Raw genomic sequence first — 25502 nt, forward strand, 5'->3', positions numbered from 1 at the left:
ATGGACAGAATGTGTTGATAGCACATGCTCAATTTCAGCTTAATCTGATAATCCCTTCATTGTTGTTGCTCGGATGGTTTACATCCTGTGTTTTGTCCCTTTCATCGCACAGCTAGCACGGCTTGGTAAAGATTAGGCGCTTGAATAGACCCTGTACTTCAGAGCCTCTTTTCTCAGTTCACAATTTTCCAGAGTGTGTGCTTTCTTTTCAATATTTGGATAGGTTAGGGGAGTCCATTTGAATTGAGTTATACATCATTTTAAAGCTAGAGACTGCTCTTTAAGAATATGCCCGTAACTAAAAATCCATGACTGACAACTTTTTGTTGGTTTTGTGATGCAGGGTCACATATGATAGCAACTCTTGCTGGAATGGCAATTGTCATGGTAATGACAAGAATCCAGCTTCCTGACTGGCTGTTGCTACTTCAGGGAAGCTGCCATTCCAGTAAGAGTTGCAATCCTATCAAACATCATTTATGAAATGGGGCCCTGTTATACCTGATATATTTGCAACCTAGTACTCAATAAAAAAAAGACACACACACACACACAGAACTTTGTGCATAACAGATATTGAAAGTTTTCTTAATCTGTGAAGTCATAATGTAAACACCAGTGAGTCATTTGGAAATGGTTTGTTGAGCAATAGTGGAGTATGGGATGTGTTGTTAACCCTCAATTTCTTTCTCTTCTTTCATATCACAAGAAAAAGAACAAAGAGTGTGTCACATTGTCACTTCATAACAGAGCTGAGAATGCTTTTGTGTTTTATGTAAACATCCTGTAATTAGCTCGTGCTGGTACAAAATGATACATGATTATAAGGAAACCATCGGAGACAAGTACTGCATTACTGTAACACACTGGTCACAAGGGGGCAGTATTGCAGTCTTCAGCCTGAGTGTAGACAACGATTCAGGAGCAAAGACAACAGTACATGGGGGTATAGTCTTTATCACAGGCTTTCTCTCTGTAGTGACTGCAAGAGGAACAAGTAGAGGGTTGCTACATGAGACTACTCAAGCTACCAGAGAGAGTCAAAACCATGCAAGAGAATTCTGGTTTCACAGTATCCATATTTTCACTGGTTGAAAATAAGCCGCTGCATCTGGGATTAGGGTGTATCAGGTGATACACCTATGGGCATTGCAGTGTAAAGTACAATGTATGGTAGATAACGAGTTAAAAGATGACATGTCAATACCAGTTCTTTGTCCCTCCTAGAGAAACGGATTGGTGCATTGTACGTAATTCACAGCTTGGCATTCTCAAGGCAAATGGATAAGTTGAAGGGAATGTGGCAATTTGCTTTGAATATGTATGTGTGTGAGTGCATTTCTATGAGTATTCTTACTTCCCTCCACATCTCTCGTTACAATGACTATCTAATACAGGACAGACATAGGTGTGACAATGTTGGAAAATGAGGAAGAGCATTAAAGCTTGAGTCTTACTTGTGCCTGCAATGAAGCCATCTTTGTATCCCATCATGCACTGCACCGGAGAGGCCGACTGCTGGAAAATGGAGAGTGGTCCACTGTGGGAGGACAAACACATACAAGTATACAGTATTATGTACAAAGGATGTTGCCTTTTCTCCAAATTTGCATCGGTAATGACAAGATGCAAGTAACTCGAGATGTTGGTTCCTAAAAAAATGTTCATAACATTCCCCAGTCACTTGTTGTGTGTTTTTATTTTTCATTCTCTTAATATTTATATCCTAATAAGCAATCAATGCTTAGAAGAACTAATTGCAGAATCTGGTGGCTTGGCTGAAAATGAGAATATTCATATTTTGTCAGAGTTCATAAGTTTTGTATGTAAACTACACGTACCTCCTGTCAAAATTTCATATCAAGAATGTCTTGAAATATTTTCAGTTACATTTTTGAAGCATGTTACAATGGTGTTCTTACAAAATCACAATTCACAAACTAAGGTGGCTTAATTCTAGTCCATGGATTGTGCAAATATCGTTTTGACTGGGTAAAAACACATAAACCCATTGCATACACCAAGAAACATGCAATGATAAAATTAATGCACAGTGAAATGTACAGTGTCAAAGGTATGCCTATTTTCTGCTTGAATTAGTCCTTGGACTGGCTTTAAACCACTCAAAAATACTTTGTGAATTTGGGCCATTGTGCTTCAAAGTGTTATTGCTTTCATACTCAACTGAATCTACACTCCAAAAACTATTTCATTGTTTATCTGACTTCTGGCTGTTTTACCATTTCTGTGGCAGAGTTCCTCTGAAAGTGAAGTGGAATAAATCATAAAACGTGTCAAAATGTGGAGTCTGGAGACTTTAGAGATGCCAAAATCTACTAAATCATGTTTAGTGAATTTATTAGGCCGTCATAGCGATGGGTCATATTACTTGGTCAAATTTCAGGCGACTATACTTCACATCAGTGACTACATGTAAAAAAAAACGCAATAAAGTAAACTAGAGAAGCACTCTGAGAGCGCAGACCTCCGCCAAGCATGCAAATCATTTTCACCACTGATCTTGTTCATCCATAGAGATATCAGTGATTTCCACCCATACATACTGCATTGTGTGCTGAAAGTTGCGAGATTTCCCAATATAGAAGCCTTTGTAACGTCATAAACCCTCGGCTGCACGTCGCGCCTCACCCCAGCAGAAACTAGAGCACGCACATTAGTGCGCGCAGGCAAACCTCAAATACGCGCAGCCTGAACTCCCAAGTTTATTGACCCTACCCGCCAAAATGTCAAAAATCCTTCATAAATTCCCCCAAAATTCTCGGATTACTGCCAAAAGTTAATCGTTTCGTACTTGTGTCATTCTCAACCTTTCCTGCAAGTTTCATCCCAATCCTTTCACTACTTTTTGAGTTATTTTGCACACAGACAAACTAACTAACGAACTAACTAACGAACAAACCAACGGTAACGAAAATATAACCTCCTCCCTTGGCAGAGGTAACTAGAGGATGATCAGAGTCATCAGCCAAAAATTGGTGTGTCAGCACCTTTTCTGAATAAAGTCAGAGATCATTGAAGAGGAAGAGAATGTGCGTAAAGCTGGCTTTAGCCATGCAGCCTTCACAATTTTATAACTCTTCAGTATTTTCCAAAATATTTTCCTTGCAACATACATGTAGTAAGGCAAATTATATATCAATTTAAAGGTTAGCATCTGACAAATTCATATCTCCATCAAAAACAAACCATTATTTTTCCCAAAAGTTTATGGATTTTGTGATAACACATCACAAATAAAGATATAAATTTGAACGGACTGGCAGGTGAGATTATGGCTGAGTTTATGGGCACGTAGGGATTAAAATAAAAATTCTCATATCCCTGTTGGATGACATCCGAATCCTAGCACGACAATTTTCTTCTATACATGAGTAGAGAGCTCTAATTTTGACAAGCAACAAACCATTTCAGTACCTTGTGTTCTTTGTGTGAGTTCAGGTTAACGCAATTTTCATGGCAAAAATACTCACCTAGTGTTCCTGATGTCGAGGAGATAGATCTTGCCATCCTGCGAACCCCCAGCGACGACCTCGGAGGTCAAGAATGCGCAGCAATCCATGGCTGCCTCGCAAGGGAGGCAAAACACCTAAAAGTGTCCACGAAATCCATTACAGTCATTGAGGACGAGCTGATTTTGGTATAACAGGCATTTCCAACAGACACATGCCCAATTACACAGTGTACTCGGGACTATTTTTCGAAGGGTTAAATGACCACACAGGAGTCTGGTGTACAAACACATTTAAATTTCATACGTAGGGCCTACTGCCACGACAAACATTGCTCCGAACAACCACAAAATTAGCTGTAGGCCTGTCAAATATCTTTCTCTATATATTTCATTGATTTGTTTATTTGTCTATGATACAAATATGCATTTTCATTGGAGTTGTGATGCTATCTTCCTCTTTTTCACATCTTTGAATGGTGCGATGCAGACTGATAAAAATATCAATACTTCAGTATGTCGGGACAAATACACAGAAATATCCAGAAGAGGGGGTGTTTCGTAAAGCTGTTCTCAAAGTTAAAAACGACTTAACGACTGGTGATCAGTTCTTGCGCTGAATTATTGAAATTCTGATAAGTATAGCACATCAGAATTGATCACCAGTCGTTCTTAAGTCATTCGTAACTTCAAGAACAGCTTTATGAAACACCCCCCAGGTCTTATCAGGTATCATGTGAATCTTTTCCCTCCAAAACTTGCAACCTCATTAAATGATAAAATCATAATTATACTCAATTTTATAGTAGGTACTCATCTCTCTCAGTTTGTTTGGTTTTTTAACCCTCTTGTGACATACGGCCTTGTATCCAGAGAGCCTCAACTCTACACATATTATGTATTCAATACAGACAGACCAGCAAATATTGGAACGGAAGGCCTCAATAGCATTATGAGAAGCGTCTTAAAACATTGTACCGTATGTCCCCCCCCCCCCCCCCCCCCCCCCAAAGAAAAAAATTACAACGGGATCCTCTGCAATGATATCTTTGAAAATAGTGAATCAATCCAAATCCAAATTCAGGGTACCATACTATAACTCCTTGCCCACATCTTACAGGAAACCCCATTTGATTTGCTTTAGTGGTCAAAGTCAAAGAGATATGAGGATGACAGGATTCTCTTCCCTCCAAGTTCTGACTATTGCATTCACACACAAGAGCATCCACAAGTGCTAAACTTGAAAGAATCAGACTCAAGACATGCCTTACAACAATCCACATTTCTCTGTGACCGCTTTGTAACCAAATTGAATGGGGTTTTCTGCAAAATACAGCTAAGATGTTATATTTGAAGACCCTGAAGTAGCATTTAGACAGTTTAATCACATTGGGTGTTATCAATGCGAATATCTGATTGTAATTTTTTTTTGGACATACAGTGTATCTCCAATCATGTGAAGCAGGAATATCAACTATTAGAAATGAAAGAGGTATTCTCTCCCTCCCCCATCCCTCTCCATGTTTACCTGTTGCCTACTGGACAAGCCGTAGCCTTCCAGACTGCCCCCTTCACGGGCAAGCAAGAGAAGTTTGCCCTCCGTTCCAATTTCTCTGTCAGCTGAAATTGGGGAAACCACACGTCATGCAGAATTAAATATTTCCATTACGATTTCAAAACCCTGCAGAATGAAGTTCCTCCATTAAAGGGAATGAAGAGTTTGCATCTATGACCTTTTCATGATCAATTTCAATCAATCATTTTAAGAATGTAATAGCATACAATAATGACATTATATCAGAAAGACACAAAACACACAACCATGTAACAGAATTGCAATATATTGACATATTTTGTGGTAACTAGAGTGAACAAAAGGAAGAGAAATTTGATGCAACACACATGAAAGAGAACTTGTATGGCTGTTGGCTAAAATAAAAAAGGAAGAGAAAGTTACCAAATACCTGATAATCAATAGTCAAAAGCAAAATATTATTTTATCATGAATTTAAAAATGTTTTACAGTATGTAGTTCACTGCAGCATACATTAAAGAGAACTTGTATGGCTGTTGGCTAAAAAAAAAAAAGGAAGAGAAAGTTACCAAATACCAGATAATCAATAGTTGAAAGCACAATATTATTTTTATCATAAATATAAAAATGTTGGACAGTATATAATTCATTGCAAACACAAACAAGAGGCAAGATGAAAATGAAAATGTTGCAAATGCCAGCAATGATGCTGTTTGGGTTTCAGCTTACAAGGTGAAGTGCCAGGTGATCCAAGGTCAACGCCCTGACATGCTGGAGCCACTGCACAGCTATTGACGGCATCCAACCCCTGACCTATGACCCCCAGACAGCTCGACTGGCCGCAGTCCCACAGACGAGCCGACCCATCCAGGGAGCAAGATACGATGTTGCGCCCACGGTCAACAATTGCCGTGTCCTGAATACCTGCATAATTTGCAAGCAAGGTCACATATCATTTTGTAATCTTTTACAAGGCAAGAGACAGAAACTGTTAATTTCTAGTCTTCTCTTGTTACACAGCTGAAGGTTTAGAGAAATTTTGAGGTGTGCTTAACTTTACTGCATCTGATAAAATGACGCTTTATAATGAAATGTAATGGATTTTTTTAAATAATCAAACTTAATTTGTTTCTCATCATCATCAAAAGAAGACAAAGGAAACAAGGAAACATTTGTCTGTGACATCTAATTTACCTTGCATTAATGCTGGTACATGTACATTTCTTACAAAACATCCATACATGTAGGTTTATTTAGTTGTTAAAATCAGTCAGTTAAAATGTAACAGAACAATAGAAGGTGATCTACTTCTCACACCCGTGAAACTTTGAGTCATCCAATGTTCAAGGATGTTCATCTCTGTCCTTGGGGCTTAATCTCTTCCTGACATGCAATGCTAAGTTTCTTCAAATGAGACAATCTTTTATTTCTTTTATTTTTTTTTTTACAGAGGTACCTTGGTACATTTTTTTCCCTTCTAACATATTGTACCAAAACAAAACTAGAAATGTCGCTATGGCGACTGATGCCTCCGCCATAATGCATGATTCTCCCAATAGGTATATAGTACAATGTCTTCACAATGTGTGATCCATGACAGTTTCACATAACTGGCAAAATATTGAATTGGCAGGTTTGTCAGAAATGTCTTGAACTGGGTTTGCTATAATTTTCTAAGAGTGTACACTGTAGGTACACATATTTGGGGAATTGAGAATTTTTACTTGAATTCTGACGGACCTTTTTACAAGTTTATGCATTGAGTAATTTCCAAGGTATGAAGAAAGAGTGTAATGACGGTACAAAATAGATTTTTTTTTTTTTTTTTTTTGGGGGGGGGGGGGGCATTGAAACCTGGCCTTTGACCCTTAACCCTTGACCTTTGACCTTCTGGCTAGAAATTTCCCGGAGAATCTCCATTAGGTAATGCATGTATTAAGTTTTGAAACTAATAATGCAAACATTGCATATACTAGTACAATATATGAGGGAAACAGTAAAATTTTGAAGAGTTGACCTTGAACTTTGACCCCTGACTACTGACCCATGACCCCTACATTCCCTAGATAATCTCTGCCAGTCAGTACATGCGTCAGGTACCAAGTTCCATGAAGATACATTGAACCATTTGCGAGAAAAGTGATATTGCAACATTTTCACCTAACCTTTGACCTTTTGACCTTTGACCTTATGACATGAAACTCTCTCTGGAGAATCTTTATGCAGTAGTACATGTCCACACCAAGTTTCAAGAAAATACCTTTGGGCATTGCATAGATATGGGGGAAATTGCAACATTTGTAGCATTTGACCTTGACCTTTTGACTTTTGACCTCTTGCCAATGTCACTAAAATCTACTCAACTAATTGTCCCATCATACATCATCCTGGGACCATGTTTGGTGAAAGCTGCTTCATCCAGTTTTGAGTTATCACATAAACAGATAAATTTTAGGATTTGACCTTGATCTTTGACCTTTGACGTCTGTCCGATTTCACTGAAAAACTAATCAAGTAATTGTCCCATCATACATCATCCTCTAACAAAGTTTGGTGAAATTTGCTCCATCCAGTCTTGAGTAATCGCGTAAACGGATACAATTTCATGATTTGACCTTGACCTTTGACCTTTGACCTTCAGCCGATTTCACTTTAAAGGGATGATATAGTTTTGGTTGAGATGAGATTTTTTTTGTGTGTGTGTGTGAGATAATGAGAAACCACTTAGGCGCACCTGGTAAACTAGGGACGGCGAGCGACGCGGTGCGACGCTTCTGCAAATTTCTTTCAATTTCCGACGTCAAAGGACACCCAGCGACGGTTAGCGACGGCGTACAATCACTAGTTTAGACTGCGTGTCGGCGGGCGCCGCCGAGCGTCGCAAAGCGTCGGCTAACTCCCAAGTATACTTGTAAAAGACGAGCCCTCACAAGTGGACCGTTGCATGTACGAAAAGGAGCTTACCTGGTTGCCGTCTCGCTGCGTCCGCGAAATAAGCTCCTTCCCTCTACCCTCCCGATGCGTCCCGATGCGTCTCGAGGCGTCCCTCGTTGAATGGCGACTATTGTTTCGTAATGAATAGAAAACTAAAGTGCTACTACTAGTGCTAAGCGGAGAAGCCATCGGCAATCCAGGATTTGGGGCCACGCACTGTTTTGACATGAAAATTACACTTACTGATACATGTGCAAAATAATTAATGTATTTTAGGTTACAGAAATGAATTGTGACATGATTCAACTCCTCAGCAATGCAACTGCGAACCAAATTCGGCAATTAGTATTAAGGAGGAAATGCCATAAATATGCTATTGCTTGATGCTTTAAAAAATCGCGAGTTTACCGTTTAATTCGCGCTACTCGCTCGCTACTCATACGAATCCCCGATACGCGTGCGTGTACGTAGTGCAGCGTCCGAGTATACTTGGGCACACAATCTGCGCCCTGGGCTTGAGATGAAATTTTATGAAGCACAGCTGTGACTTGTGAGAGCTAAAACATCAAATGCAAGTCCCCGCACCGTACGTAAATTTTCATTTAAACGCAAGGAAGTTCATTGCTAAAAGGAAGCGTGATTCCGTAGGCAAATATCGAACGCAACCTTCGCTAATCAAATGGAATAGAAAGTGCTACATATTACTAGCAGACGAAGCGGAGAAGCCATCAGCAATAGGACAGGGTTTGGGGCTACGCACTGTTTTGACCTGAAAATTACACTTACTGATTTTCTAGGTTACAGAAATGAATTCTGACATGATTCAGCTCCTCAGCAGTGCAGTTTCGAACCAAATTCGGCATTAAGTATGAAGGTAGAATTGCTGCCCGATGCTTACAAAAATCGCGAATTTACTGTTTCGCGCTACTCGTTCGCTACAACTCCCGATATCGTTCCGAAAATCCCCGATACGCATAAAGTATTATGTGTTATAGCGTGTGGTATAGTGCACATAATCTAAGCACTGAGCTTGGGAAATTTCAGTAGTTGTGAGAGGTAAAGCATCAACACATGCAAGTTCCCGCCCGAGAGCGACAAGCAAGTTCATTGCTAAGCGGACGCTCGATTTCGTAGGGAAAATATCGAACGCAACCTTGACTAATCCAATGCCAATTTGCGTTTGTTTCTAATTCAACGCAAAGTTTCAGGCAAAACTGTATTACTTATTTGCAGTTGCAAGTCAAATCTCTCACAGGGCCAGCGAGCCCTGGTCCCAACAACTTTTGTTACTGTCATTTTAAGGCACGACGGACATCCACTCGTTGGTATTCCAGAATGCGTTCGGAATACACCTTGTACCTTTTATCTCAGTGGCATGCACTCGAGAATGCGCGCATTCTATACCCATTCCGGCCGTCGCCTGGGAATGCTCAGCTTAACAGGGCCTAGAAATAAGCCGGGCATTCCGGAATGAAACTGAGAATGCATCAACAATGAGGGTGACTTTGTCTAATCTCTCTATTGTCTGTTAAAACCTAACGGTAACACTACCAACAGGATTAATTTACCAGGGTTCACAACCTTTGTCTTCTAGCATGCATTCGATCAGCCCCACGCTTTCACCAATGAGGTGCATTTTGTATACGTACAGCCGCTACTAGCTCACCGTTTTGCTTCCTTCGCTAGCTCTCAACGATCGAACATGTGGCTGGATCTCTAGCTGGCCTGGTATTGCGAAGGTACCAAGGTAGTCTTTATACAGGCATGCTAGATTTCGAATTTTCTATCACAGGACATTTAATTCAGTTTTCGCCGAGAAGGAATAAATCAATCCTTTTGCATGGCTACGTGAACATTTATGATATCAGGGAGGTGAGGTCTGTTCGCTATATGCTTTTTTTTAGGCGAAAAGAAAGACAAAACAGTATCATATGACGTTTACAGGAACTCAAAAGGGGCTTTTACTCAAGACTAGTGCTAGAGACATGTCCCTGGCTCACTCCCACTCCCAGGCCAGACTGTCTAATTGATATCTACACGTGGTTTACAACAAGGGTGGGGTGTGAAGGAATGCATACGCGCATTCCTTTGCTGGCAGGCAACACTAACTTATTGATTGATCCACTCTGCTTTCATGGAAATTTCCACAAGCTTGGCCTGGCTGGGGCATAGGTATCATTCCCATTTATTCAGCTAGCACATGTTCCTTTGTTTGTTTGTTTTAGTTTTAGTTTAGTTTTGTTTTTGTTTTTGTATTGTACTGAACTTCTTTGTCGGGTGGGCTGGGGAGAGGAAAGATCAAAGTGAGCTGAGAGGGAATGAGACAGGGAGAGGGGAATCAAAAGGAGGAATCGTCTGCTGAGCATGTTGTCTCCTATACTTTTGCACAGTTCCATAAATTGTCATCAAATGCCGATCATGTGAAATTAACCGGATTTGGATCAAACAGAATTGAACTGATATGAATAATAATATGAAAATCAGTGCTGTTGCTACAATACAAACGCATTCTACGTCACTACGAATGATTACAAGTTACTGATCTTATACTGCAGGACCTATAATGTATTACAAAGCGTTTTTAAAGCGACAGGGCTGTTATGAAATTACAGACCAGCGTGGCTAACGAGCTACCCTCACAACCATGTAGCAAACGGGCAAATTACAGATAGGGAAATTATTCGACATGTATTCTAGCATGTTCCGGAGCTGCATGTTATTGCTATTTATTTTCGAACGTAAAAGCAAACATGTGACATTTATTTTATCATCGTACGGAGTTGAATATTATCGTTATTAATTTCCGAAAGTTAAAGGAAATATTCCACATTTATTTTAGCATCTTCCGGGGCCGAATGTTATTGCTATTTACTTTCGAACATAAAAGCAAACATCCGGCATTTATTTTACCATCGTCCGGAGTGGAATATCACTATTATTCATTTCCCAACGTCAAAGCAAACGTGCGATATTTATTTCAGCATCTTCCACAGCCGAATGATACCCTTATTCATTTCCCAACGCAAAATCAAATACTCGACATTAATTTTAGCACCGTACGGAGCTGAATCTTACTGTTATTCATTTCCAAAAGTATAAGAAAACATCCGACATTTATTTTAGTATCATACAAAGTCAAATATTACCGTTATTTATATCCCAAAATTAAAAACAAATATCCGACATCTATTTTAGCATCTTTCGGCGGTAAATGTTATTGCTACAGATTCGAACATAAAAACAAACATCAGACATTTATTTCATCGTCGTACGGAGTTGAATTTTATTGTTATTCATTTCCGAACGTCAAAGGGATCATTCGACATTTATTTTAGCATCTTCCGGAGCTGACTGTTATTGCTATTTACTTTCGAACGTAAAAGCAAACATGCGACATTTATTTCAGCATCTACCAGAGCCGAATGTTATCTTTATTCATTTCCGAACGCAAAATCAGATATCTGACATAAATTTTAGCACCTTAGGAAGCTAAATCTTACTGTAGTCATTTCCAGAAGTATAAGCAAACACCCGATATTAATTTTAGTATCATAAAGTCGAATATTACCGTTATTCATTTCTCGAAAATAAAAACAAAATATCCGACATTTATTTTAGCATCTTATGGAGTCGATTGTTAGCGCTGTTCATTTCCAAAAGTATAAAGGCAAACATCCGACTTTTCTTGGTGGCCCGATCGGTCCACCAAAATCTTCATACAGTTTGTATATGAAATTCTGGTGCCCGACGTGCGTTTTTTGATGGCCCCGGGCCACCGCTAGTATCGAGACCTGACGGTATACCTGGTAGGTACCTCCTAGCAACAGGGTTGGCGTCTCAATCTGGCAAGAAAAAATACGAATGTATCGAACTGCGGTACGAAACGCAACTTTAGGCGACGAGTATTATATCGTAAAAAAACAAACTAACCAACATACCAGTACAGAAAATCGAATAAAAACAAAATCTCTGTGTTAGAAATCAGTTTCCAGAGACACTTTCACTCATTTTTTTTTTTTTCACACTGAAACACAACGTGTATAATATGGCGCGACTTTTCTTTCTCACAACGCAACAGGGCGGCGTGTCGTTCTTTTGAAGGTCAAAGACAATAGTAGAGGTGCACGAGGCCGCTATCATTCTTCGTGAATGAATGGTTTCAGTAACGCGTCTGCATTCTCGGGCGCATTCCGGACGCCTTGAATAGAGGATTTTATAATCCCCATTCTCGGAATACGACGGAATGCCTCTATTCACAAGGCTGAGGGGAGTAACAATAGGGCATTCTCAGTGCAGGCAGAATGCGTGGACCCGGAATGAAGTAGAAAATGCCTGCATGCCGGACGCATTCTGAATTACCAGCGACTGGATGTCCGTCGCCACAGCATACAATTCATCACATTTTATTTTGCTTTCTGCTTGAATGTGCGTCATCATGCGTCCCGAGGAGTCCCTCTCTGAATGGCGACTGCTGTTTTTTAATGAATAGGAAGCGCTACACTGTACTGGCAAACAAAGAAGAGAAGATTAATCATTATCTTACAATGTCTTAATGAAGCGTAAAGTTACTCTAAATACTACGGATTTGGAAGTAAAACGTGATTCGTTTTCTTCTCTTAAATGCGTTCTTTGAGACCTTCAGCAAATTGTGATAGTCCCTTACGTGCTACTAAGTAGGTTATAGCTCGTTATTCCGAAGGTTCGTTATTCCCGAATTTCATTTTCGGATTAACGAATCTCCGGAATAACGCCACAAAATAAAATGTTCGGATTAACGAACGTCTAGATATAGGGAATTTGCGTATTTCGGATCAACGAACCTTCGGAATAACGAACCTTCAGAATAGCGAACCTTCTGAATTTTGAATTGATTTGATTTGATTCATTTCATTCTCATTTTCATTTTTTCTTTCATTCCACAAAACATAACACAAAGTAAATCTCAAATTCAATCATAAGCATAATTATATACATTACAAAGTATAACAATCAATGGTAATCAACAAACTTGCAAAGATATGCACACATACTGGAATTACAAAGTTATGTTTGAAGGATTAAAAAATGAGAACTGAGAGGGGTCCACTAAAAAGCATTGCTTGTAGATTGTGGACCACTCTAAAATATCTTCAAAAATACTTATTATAAGTACAAGTACATGTACATAATACAGAAAATAAGACAAAATGAAACAAAGAACAGAGACACAACAACATGACATGACTAAACTGAGGGGGATACGATTGAAAGGAATACCCTTAGCAAAAAAAAAAAACAAAAAAAAACACACATTTAAGGGAAGAAGGGAAAGAAAGAAATAAAGAGAGTGCCTACACGCTGGACAGAGAAACGGAAAAGGGGATTGTGGAAGTATTTCGGACAGCTGGTGACTGCACGCAGCTGTGGAAAAGTTAAGGATATAAAATGCCGAATTTCTTTATACTTTATAATGCCATTCTTTACTTTATAATGAATAACGAACAGCACCCACTAAGTACAGTTGTATTTAGTGGCAAGTATAGATACGAGGCCGATTGTAGTCATCATCATGAAGCATATACTAACGTAGTATTTAATCTTCCAGCGCGCGTTGGTGCGTTGTTTGTAATTCTTGGTAAAACCATTGTTTTCAAAGAGAGAACATCATCTTGCTGATATAGATCTGCTCTACATAGCTGTCACATTCATGACAGCAGTTTTAAATTCTGTATTAAACCTATGTCATTAAACTTTTCGTCTAAATTTCGTCTTTATATACACACTGATTAAATACGAAAAGGTTTAAAATGTTCATCAAAGAAGGGGGTCTGGACATTCACATGTTGGCATCAGTGACTGTTCATTCATCACGATTTATTTTTCTCTGTCCATTCACGAATCAACAGTATCATCATTCATCTAGTATTAAGACAAAAAGGTAATGTATATAGATAGGGAACATAACTGCATCACCAATAAAATGTTATTATCGATGTGTATCACAACATACCTTGGTACCAGTGCTCACAGTCGTGTTCATTCGTTTGTTTTTGTTTTCATAAAATTCATTCTTTCCTATCTTGGTGGTACCTTATAAGCAGCCGTTGGGTTTGCAATTCCCTCGTCGATTGAACGTCGACGGACTCTTCGATGATTTTCAGCGTCGATTACTAACTTACCTTAACACCCACAGACACGCACGACAGCTTTCAAAGTCCCTTGGATGTAAACTTGGAGAGGTGCTCACATGGACTGTTATCTCGGTGTCGTAACATGCCGAAACACAAATTCCCTATGCCTAGAGGTTCGTTAATCCGAAAATGAAAAAGGGTCTGTTAATCGGAACATTTTGTGGCGTTATTCCGAAGTTTCGTTATTTCGAAGGTTCGTTCATTCGAAAATTAAATAAGGTTCGACCGCATACAATCCGTTCGTGTTTTTCCCCTTATTTTTTTTTCCTTTGCTGGTAATGAACATTTAGTTTTAACTTAACGAAGGTGAGGTGTATGTATTTTTCCCATCATTCATGGGAAGAGAAGAAGAGTGAAAGAGGGAGAAATGAAATCAGACGGAGGACACGTAGCTCAACAAGCTGTCTTTTACACCAGCATCAGTAATATCATTACCATCACTCAGATCATTTGGCCCTTTTCGTATCAAAATTAGGAACACGACCACCATCATCACTCGAGATAACACCTAAGCAAACTAATCACAAAGTACCAACAACCTCTCAGACAACAACACAAACACTACAAAATATCACACAGCACACCGAAGAGGCTGGGATCGAACTTCCTTCTAAATATGCAGTACTACAGCAAATTTGAGAAATCGCCGTTACGAAAATGCATGTGCAGTAACCGAGACGGGTGCTGTTCGTTATTCCGAAGGTTTGCTATTCCGAAGGTTCGTTATTCCGAAGGGTCGTTAATCAGACGCAAACACGCAAATTCCCTATACCTAGAGGTTCGTTAATTCCGAAAATGAAAAAGGTTCGTTAATCCGAAAGTTTGTGGCGTTATTCCGAAGGTTCGTTACTCCGAAGATTGGTTAATCCGAATCTGAAATTCGGAACAATGAACCTTCGGAATAACGAATCTTAGGAATAAAGAGCCTTCGGAATAACGAACCTTCGGAATAACGAGCTGTAACCAGAGAGACACCTGAAAGAATTTTTACATACCGGTACTTCGAAACAAAGGGAACGAATAAAGTGACATTAAACGAAAGAAATCGTACCAAACGAGGTATGAGAAACAGCGGAAATAAAACAATGAGTAAAGGCCCTCGCCGAAGTTTGCAGCACCGAACACCACGCGAAAATTATACAAAGTCAACACGTGGCAACTCGCTATGACGAGATCTTGAGACAGACATATTTTGTTCTTTGTAATCTTTATCAGTACACAATAAACAATACAAAACAGAAAATGAATTCGTTGGGACCGGAGTAATTAGTTTGTTATATCGGGTATTATTTTGTTACATCAGGATCTCCTATGCCTAATCGAGTTTCCACGGGACACTGGAAACAAAGTTCGAACGCTTTTTCACCTGCACAAAATACATGCAAGAACAATTATCGCAGGAGCAAATGTGTCATCATCCAGTTCATTCCCAAAAATCTTTTTCTTTTTCAGTCACAAAATTGTCCCGAAACGGGAGAGTGCCACAGAACTTCTTTAGAGTTCTGTGGAGAGTGCCCGTCACCTTCTTCTGAGGGAATTGCTAGTAAGCCTGACCAGACGCAGTGCAATTCTATGCAGCGACAAGGGCTGGGTAGTTAGTGAATGAGTTGCCTCCTAATCCGTCTTTTGTTCACACGAGGCGTGGCGTGGACATTCTGTTTTGAAATCGGCAAGCCGTAATTGTCTCTGATCAAAGTTACTCTGTACAATGTACTTGAAAGTCTGTGGTGTAGGGGGTCACTGAGACACCTTCCTTGCAAGACACAGTGCGATGCGTAAAAAAAAAAGACAGATTAGTGTTTGTTCATTAATTTTCTACGCCACCACGCCAATGTGCTGAATACGCATTGTATCACGTTATGTGCACCATCTTGTTGATGAACCCTATGAATTTGTTTATCAAATCGTTGCTGACCGTAAAAGAGAGGTGGAAATTATAAGTCACGAAAGAAACCGCTCTATGAGATGTCAAAGAGCATGCAGTTCTAAGGGGTATCAAAAGTTTATTTGATGAAAATCAATGGCTGAGATATCCAAAAACAAGATGAAACAAAGAGATGCTAATAAAGTTGTGGCATGTCGCCTTTTACTTTTAACACTTTTTTTTTTATATCTCAGCCATTTGAAAACCAATTTTCGTCAAACAAACGTTGAATCCTTGTTAAGATTACATGCTCTTCATATTTCATTAGAGGCTTTTCATTATCTCACTTAGAAATGTTCAAAACATGAATCCCTACCTCAACCAGTACAGTCCCTTTAATCATGCCGTGCGACATTACACATTTGTGTATCACTAGGGTCTACTATATCACTATCAAAGCCTAGCCTGCAGTATCAACAACTATACCTGTACTTGACTAGCTTGTCAAGTGATTTCCTACTTTCTAGTCCAGTCTTTTCATTCCTTCAGAAGGTCTAAACAGATAAAAACTTCAGCACTAAAGGAAAATCTATCTATCTTTCTTCAGTCAATAATCCAGACAAGAACTAGTACTCATTTCAATCCAATCTTTCCCCACCCTGGCCTCGATCCCATAGGAAAAAAAAAAAATACGTAGAAGAAACGAGGAAAAAATACAGAAACACATTGCAACACACAACAAAAATCTCTCCCCTACACCTCCCTCCGATTTCCGTGTTTCTATCTGGTGAAACAGGGAGGTGGGACCTGTTTGAATACAGCTCTACAAGAATAAAACAACAGTAGATGTTGATTGAAACTCGACACCCATTCATGCCAGCCAGGCCAGGCTGCCATGTAACTTCAAAGCACATTCCGACAGCTGGCTGGCAAAACCACATGGCAGGAATTTGCGCGCGCGTGTTCATTGCTCGATGGGTGGAGGGCCTGGGAAACAAGGGTGATTACATAGTCTGTGAGTTATCAACAGCAGACCTTTTGAACAATTGCAAATGTCATGATACCATTTTGTGTTCCTGTTGGACTGAAAGAAAAACATCTCAATGACAAGTTGAGTATCCCAAATTTTTACATAGCCTTGCAAAAAGATTACTACACTCATGTCATGGCAAGAAATGAATCAAGATTCCAAGACAATAAAAAGCAGCCTCGGGTACCTATAAGACGGTGACATCGAGATGCCATGCATTCAACCTTGCGTTGGGGAACAACATGTTGGAGTTGGCAAGGGAGGGGTGATCCTGGAGTTTGTGAGAACTTCTCGATAGCGATACTCGGACAACACGATTGTGACAATATCAAAACATCACGCCCAGCAAATCTGCGTGCTACTTAGAAGGAACTTTATATCTGATTTGTTGAGTTGTTTTAGCCGAGTCTTAGGAGCTTTTCATGCCTAAGTTCAAATGGATGGTTGCCAAAAATTTCATGATTCACAAATCTTCAGAATTTACTGAAACATTGCCTACTATATTCATTTGAAATGTCAAATTTAGAGGGGACAAATCAATGGATGATCATCATCCATATCCGATGATCATCCACAGGGATTTGCATCCTCTAAATTTGACATTTCAAATGCATTTACACAGTCTTTCAGTGATTAATTTTAGGCTGTTGATGCTGCAGAAAGATCATCAGAAATTTCATATGAACTTGGAAGTGTAAGAATAAAGACAAAAAAAGAAAAAATTTCTCCACAAAACAAAGCCTTTTATATTGTCACTGCTAGTCACATTCGTGTTTTACAGATTATCAAATCAATAGGTATATTGCAGTATTTAAATTTGACAATCTAACACCTTTTTTGGCTCCTAAAATATAGCGGGAAAGTGATTTTAAGGAGCTTCCAAATGAAAGAAATAAAGAATCATTACATTTGTAATTCTCAATTTTCGCCCTGGGGCTTCGACTTGAGCTATCTTTTAATTAAACATTCTTTCCCTGTTCATCTCCAACACCCCAGACAGTTCATGACCTCCAAGAATGCGCCAGTACGCGCGGTTTCTTCTGTTGATTGGTCTCTCTCTCTCCACCCCTCCCCATTCCCCAGTCTGGCACCTTGGTATCGTGGGAATTTTCTTTTTTCTGTGAATCATGCACTGCTCTATTCTACACAGTCATGTGGAGCACGCACGATGCAGTAAGTCACCACTCGACTCACCTGCTGGCAGCTTACCGCAAGCGGAAAACGGCAGGAAGTTTCTTCTGTTTTTTACTGCCAAAATACTGTCTTGAACATCGCGCATTTTTCGGCGAGACACACGTTGTGTTTTGGAATATAAATGGACTTTCTTCAATATGACTGCTGGTGTGGCATTGAGTAAGTGTTCGACAGTTATTGAAATCTTGACATCGCTAGACAGTCCTGTTTTGGTTGCCCGCCGGGAAACCAAAATGGGACTTTTGGGTTGCCCGCTGGCATTTTAGGTTGCCATTGGCACCCGGGCACCCGCTAATTTCGAGCCCTGCTTATGCATTTCCGATCGCAAAATCAAATATCTGACATCAATTTTAGCACCGTATGGAGCTGAATCTTACCGTTATTCATTTCCAAAAGTATAAACAAACATCCGACATTTATTTTAGTATCATACGAAATTACCATTATTCATTTCCAAAATTAAAATGAAACACCTGACATTAATTTTAGCATCTTGCGGAGCCGATTGTTGCCGCTGTTCATTTCCAAAAGTAAAGGCAAACATTCTGACTTTTTCCTACGGGAGAAATAGGACGACTTCGTAATACACTGTATTTAGTTCTTGAGTCACTTGACAGATAAAAAAAGATCTCACCTCATGCATGCAAAATTTTACATGTATGGAGCTGCCTAATTAAGGCATACATTCGCGTTTAAGTGTAGACCTACATGTGTTTTCATAAACCCTCTTCGATCGCTACTTTCAAAGTGTTCCCCGTTCAGTGAGATCACACCCCATAAAATACGTTTTGAACTCGTGGGTTGTTACAACGCCGTCATTACCGACCGCGAATTTAAACACACGCGAAAAAGTCGGCACCGATGGAAACCGCGAAAGTTTCTGTACGCGAAAGAAACCACTTTTACAGTAGCCAAACGAAACGCAAATCAACTCATAACCAATGTTGAGACAAAGGAAAGCGTCGGGACACGTCGCTCATCGTCGGGCTATCACGAGCATCATTTGTAATCTGGAGAGGTGCGTCTGGACACGTCGCTCGCTATTCAATTTAAGCACTGGCCGTGACCATTCAGAAATCTCGCTACATCTCAAGCGCCATGTCCCGAAACGTCGGCGCTATTAAAACGAACACTTGCGTGAGCGGAGGTCACGCAACATAGAGATAATCAACAGCTTCTTTCGAGGGTGTCGGCAAGTGTCAGCAAGCGTCGGCAAGCGTCGCTGTATCATCAAAATGATGGCGCGTACTGCTTTGACCGACGCTTAGCGACGGAGTGAAAACATACTGCGACGCACTTCATTGTTCTCGCAATATGTCCCCGTCGCTGAGTGTCGCTCTCCGTCGCTCGCAGTCCCTAGTTTACCAGGTGCGCCTTATGAAATATTAAAGGGAATACAATTCTAAGAGGAATTCAAAGTTTCTTTGATCAAAATTGGTTTTGAAATGGCTGAGATATCCAAAAACAAAGAGGTTCTAATAAAAAGTGGGACCCACCTTTTATTTGGACCACTTTGTTTCACTTTGTTTTGGGATATCTCAGCCATTTCAAAACTTATTTTCTTCAAATAAACTTTGAATTCCTCTTTAAAATAGAATTGTATGCCCTTTATTATTTCACAAATGGTATCTAATTATCTCGCCAAAAAATTTAAACTTGAATTCCCCATCTTAATCAAAACTATATCCATCCCTTTAACTCTGCCCTAAATGAGATGGTCACAAGACATAGACTGAAAATGTAGGCTTAAAATAATTGAGAGGTCGGGAGTGAGGGACTGGGAGTGTAATATCTATGAATGTCTTCCCACCTCTCTTGTGACCAGTGAGAGTGACCGGGCAGCTGCCATCCTGAGCTGACCATATCTTCAGCTGGGTGTCCAGTCCACCGCTGAGTATCACAATGCCTGAGGGGAAGAAGCGGCAGGTGACCACCTCGCCGGCATGCCCCTCTAGCTCCCTCTATAGGTGAAAAGTGGGACATTTCAAGCTCTTTTATGAGTGGAGATAAAAACACAGAACATAATCAATGCCAAATCAAACCTTAACACATCATTTGTACAGCAACTGCATAATATACATTTTTCAAGATAGGTTTTACATGTCAACCATTAAATGTGTCATTTGTTCCAAAAATACACAGAGAGGGATTAATATCTGAGTGAATATATAAATCTATTTGATTTGAAAAGGAGTCCTAGCAGTGAATTGCCACTAAATTTGATTCCTAATGACTCCTTTCAGCTTCGTTCTTTCAACATGTAATTCATCACTAGCACATCCTGTACGAATATAGAATATAAGTCTGTGTGGTATATTTTGTAGTGTTTTCATTTTCCTTCATTTTGCAAGTCAACCAATACAGACAGATTTTAATAACTTGCAATAATTTTGCCTCCTGTGACACTTATGCAGGAAAATTGTTTACTTTGATTTCTTTTACCTTTGAGACATGAAGTCACCTACAAGGTTTCTTGCTGTAACTTGCTGAGCATTAAATAAATGCTGATCTGACCCTAGTCCACATACACCAGAAAACTTGGTATGTCATGAAGTACATGTATGATATGACAAATATGTATGATCAGCAGCATATAGCTGTGATATGTAACAGATAGGCAATTCTGTTGGAAGAAAACAAAACAAAAACAAAAACAAAGCAAGGCAAGTCAACAAGTTCTCACATCTAGTAGTCACACATTGACATCTTCATGGAAATTCAGTCTGCATATCCAACAGAGATGTCTTTCAAAACAGTCCTTTGGTTTGCTGTTTTCTTTTGTTTGTTTTGCTTTTCTCCTCAATATATCAGATAAAAGACAGCTTGACTTTGAATGATATTGTCAACCTGGGATGCAGACAAGCATCTGACTGATATTGAGAGAGAGAGAGAGAGAGAGATAAAGTTCTTTAAAGAGTTGAAAGGTCATGACCCCAGCTCTCACCCTGACGATTCCAGTGCTGGTTTCCCACACCCTGAGACTGCCATCAGAGCTGGCCGACACGCCAAGGGCTCCTCCAGCAGACACGTCCAGGCTGTGGATCTAAGGAGAAAGAAATCCAAGGCATGAAATGACTATCGAGGGATTTTTATGCATGGGTCAATCAATGTCAAATCATCATCACTCGACTCCTTCCGATTTTCTTTAAAATTGCTCCAAATGTTTCCCAGTGTCTGACGGAAAATCCAAAAATATTTTGCCCCATTGGTAAGGTCAATTGGTTGCTAAGATACAGCCTACCATAACAACCAATACGCATTCCAGCAAATGAGTTTATTAAAAAAAAAGTAGTCATTATTTTTAGATTGACTGTTGCCTGGGTTTTTAAGAATGGAAAAGCAGAAGATTGTCCAGATCCTTCTAACACTATAGCTATAACACCAAATCCAGAATCTTCCGAAAGGTCAATGACTTGAATGTATGGCCAAGTCAGGCAGGGAGGGGTCGTTTCAAGCAGAAAATATCTGCTTGAAACAACCTATTCAATTGGTACACTGTCATAGCTGCAATGTGATTAATGTGCAACATTAACACATGAGAGATGAAATGTTTATGCATGTATTCCAGGGGGACTAGAAGATGCCTTTGGTATCACAAGCAAAAAGAGAATAATTATACACAACTGTAGTAAGTGCATTTTGTCTGTTATTCTTTATATATTAAAAGTACATAATAACATGGGTGGTAGTCCACTGAAAGGTTAAGCTCAGTGTTGCTATTTATAGATGAAGTTTTCAATTTGAATGTTTTCTCAATTTGTGTGTTGTGTGTTGTGTGTGTGTGTGTGTGTGTGTGTGTGTGTGTGTTGTTGTTGTTGTTGTTGTTGTTGTTCTTGTTCTTGTTTTGGGGGGACATAACAAAACAGCAGAAGAAAACTTTCCATTTGTCCAATAATGGTTGGCAAAAATGTTGGAACTAAACAGAGCAGTAGTGTGCTTATTGTTAAATGTGAATGATGGTGGTGCAGTCCATCAGCAATTACTAGTGGAGCATACAGTGACAATTACAACATCACAGAGCATGGTATCTTCAAGTAACAAAAATACATTGAATAAAAGTGCAAGCTCCTCTAAGTCTTCTTTTGCACAGGTTGGATGAAGAGAGAAACACAACAATGTATTATTACAGTGTATTTATGTTGTAACAAATGCAAACAGAAGGAAACTGACCAGAAATCAAATGAATATAATTTATTGGTGGAAAAATGAGCAAAGAAAATGGGATTCCATCGCGATTTGGAATCCCGATGGAATCCCATTTTCTGTGCTCATTTTTCCATTATTTATCTTGCTTACACTCTTCTGGTGGATGTCCTCCATGGAGGTGCTTGGAGCAATGAACCGCGTGGAGACATTCTTGTCTGGACATGACACAACGACGCTCCTCTGACAAAACAAAACAAAACAAAAACAAAAACAAAAACAAGCATTAATAACAAAAATATTCAAATGGAATACATTCTTCTCCATCAATGACCTTGGTTAATAACAAATCACATTGTAGGAAATGGCTTTATGATTAACATATCAAAGAAAAAAAAATAGAAACTTTTTATACAAATCTAACGTCATTAAATGAAATATTCTTCATTCTAGAATTTACATTGGAGGCAATTTATTAGAATTTCAAATATGCAACAAATAGCTGAATACAGCTTCATTTCATTGCAAAAAATGTAATCATGTTATTATACTAAGTTCACAACTTAAAAGTTGGTAGAAGACATACTGATTTTCTATTGAAAAATAATAAAAAGACATATGAGTAACATCAATTTTATAGGATTTTACGATGTAGCATAGAAATTACTGATTATATCTCAAAGAAACACAGATGATCTGATCAAAGAAAACAAAACAGATGACTGTTCAAAAATATACTGCAAGGGAGGTTTAACAACCAGTAGAGACTAGAAAAAGAAAAGAAGATAATTCACCGTGAAAACTGCATTTACACACAGATATCATAAGACACAATTCTCCTCATCCTTCTCCTCTACCTACTCCTATGCTCATGGAACATTGATGATTTGTAATCTCAAAGAGAACATTATATTTTGAGAGCAGAGGATCAAAACGATTCAGTGAAATCACTTTCTAGATTCGGTATAATAATATCGAAAGAGCAGCAGAGTCAATCCAAAAGTAATCCCAAATGAAATGAAACAACTGGAATTCAATGACAGCAGACATGAAAACTCAAAGCCAAAACTACCATAGTCACCTTAGTTGTTTCCGATACCACAAAGCCCTCGGATGCTATGATATCTGGAACTCCTTGGTCGTTGACACCTTGTGACCTAAGCTCACCTTCCACAGTCTTCTCACCTTCAATATCATCAGAACAAAAGATGGAAAAATCACAGCAATGCACAGGTCAACATTCTGAATTTACTAGTACTTTATCAATTTGAGACAGTGAGTGAAGTCTTTACTAAAACAAGAAGTAGACTACCTATGGATCTCAGCTACCAATAACCTGTTCCACAAATACATCTGTATAAGCCACAGCAACACTATTATTCATAACAAGTGCAGTTCAAATTTAAATTCCTAAACAAATAAGTTTGCAAGGTACCGAATGATTAAAATCAGTACATTCTGCAGTTATCTATTTCACATAATATGGTTGGTTAAAAGTATGTTATCAAACTTTTAGGTTGTGAATGCAGAAAATAGAGGTCTTTCATAGATTTTCACTTTAAAATAAGCCAATACATTCATAAATGTCATGTTTCACATGCACTTTAATATTGTTTAATATATGCTTTTTAACAGCAGGCAAATGCTAGCTAGTTCTGTACTTTGCGGGCAAAATAAAATGGATAGTTTGCAATGGTAAAGACTCTAGGCGGAATTCAAACTGGAGGTGGCAGCATATTAAGAGGGTGGACAAGGACATGGGGTAACCTGCTGCATTACCGCTATGAATGATACTGGCTGGCCTAGCTAGGGATTTCATAGCTGTGCAATGAATCATTAATATGATAAAAGGATGGGCCTTTTGGCCCTTGTTAACCACATCGGCCAGGGTTAGGGCCTTGTCTGACAATACCATATATAAACAGTAAGAAGAAGGTACAATGCAGGTATAATGTAGTCTGCAGATACTGTTGGAAGTGCATTAAAGGGTGGTATAGTTTTGGTTGAAATGGGGATTCAGGTTTTAACATACATATAGACTAAGCAATGACATACTTACAGCAGCAGGGGGTCTACAAATACCGATAGAGGCAATACACAGGTTCTACATGACTACAGTTGTTCTCAGTGTCTCAGATTGAAGCAGAATGCACTCTAAAAGTAAAAGTAGATCCGTCATTACTAGCTGCCATTTCACATCACAGTTAAAAGGCCCGTTCAGAAGTCTCACACATTTAACTTAATGAACAATAGCCCTACTGACACAACGAACACAATTTCCAGGGCTCAACGACAACGGTCTTCATAATTCACGTAGGGGGTCTACGCGAAAAGGGACCGGGCAGGCAGGAACTGTCACCCCGGCACCGTCGGCCGACACTCCTAACGGCATGCCGCTCATCCGCGTCGTCGGAGCGAACTTACCCGGTGTTCGACAAGTTATCCATGCAACTCCCTCATTTTCCCTGTAATGACACAAAAATTATACAAGATTTAGAGATAGCCATACACAAGTTATGATAAAGCTGCTAAGACAGTGCAATCTACGCAAGGACATTGTAACCTCACCTCAAACTGCGATGCCAGTCGCTCATTAATGATAGTCTGCTACGGTTCGACGCCATTTTCATCCAAATGAAATTGCAAAAATACGTGATGTACAACATGTGTTACATGCCCGCCCCCTAACGATCAAGTGTATGTAGGAAGTTATCGAGTCTTTCTTTTTTATAATAATGTAAACGGCATGCAGAAAGAAAGAAAAAAAAAAAAAGAAAAGAAAAAAGAAGGAAGGAAGGAAAGAGAGAACGAAGGAAAAGAAGAAAGAAAGAAAGAAACAAACAAACAAAGGAAGGAAGAAAGAATCTAAAGAAAGAAAATAAAAGGAAAAAATAGAAAGAAAGAATTCAAAGAAAGAAAGTACCGTTAATTAAGTAAGGAAGAAAGAAAAAGGAAAGGAAAAACAAAGAGAAAAGAAAAATTGACTTGGGTCATCTATCACTGTGCCGTAATTGGAGCTTGATACTGTTCGCGTGCAAGAAGGTCACACATGTATTCCCCTTCGTTTACCAGTGACCTCATCCCAAGTGAAACACAGTACAGAAAAGCAACAACTGAATAAAATCATATCCAAACAAAACATTCTCTCCATTTTACTGCAATAC

General features: G+C 39.2%; 1 protein-coding gene across 1 annotated transcript; it reads right to left on the reverse strand.

Annotated features, from left to right (window-relative positions):
• Nucleotides 1-870: 870 nt before the first annotated feature.
• Nucleotides 871-24962, reverse strand: LOC139725904 (proteasomal ATPase-associated factor 1-like). The gene is made up of 11 exons (XM_071636982.1): nucleotides 24907-24962; nucleotides 24763-24803; nucleotides 23420-23523; nucleotides 22492-22581; nucleotides 21140-21238; nucleotides 20006-20156; nucleotides 5733-5927; nucleotides 4998-5089; nucleotides 3492-3607; nucleotides 1405-1540; nucleotides 871-900 (listed from the first exon to the last, which is right to left on the reverse strand). The coding sequence occupies exons 1-11, from the start codon at nucleotides 24960-24962 to the stop codon at nucleotides 871-873; spliced, it is 1110 nt and encodes a 369-aa protein (XP_071493083.1).
• Between the last annotated feature and the right edge of the window lie 540 nt (nucleotides 24963-25502).

Source organism: Diadema antillarum, unplaced genomic scaffold (assembly GCF_040938485.1).
Source record: "Diadema antillarum isolate AM-2024a unplaced genomic scaffold, OU_Dant_1.0 seq00000068_RagTag, whole genome shotgun sequence".
NCBI lineage: Eukaryota > Metazoa > Echinodermata > Echinoidea > Diadematoida > Diadematidae > Diadema > Diadema antillarum.

Excerpts from the sequence above, each read along its gene's own strand:
- LOC139725904 (XM_071636982.1), bottom strand. The coding sequence starts at position 24,962 with ATGGCGTCGAACCGTAGCAGACTATCATTAATGAGCGACTGGCATCGC. Across the intron at positions 24,804-24,906 it reads GACTGGCATCGCAGTTTGAG|GGAAAATGAGGGAGTTGCAT; the intron begins GTGAGGTTACAA and ends GTGTCATTACAG. Across the intron at positions 20,157-21,139 it reads CCAGCACTGGAATCGTCAGG|AGGGAGCTAGAGGGGCATGC; the intron begins GTGAGAGCTGGG and ends TTTCACCTATAG.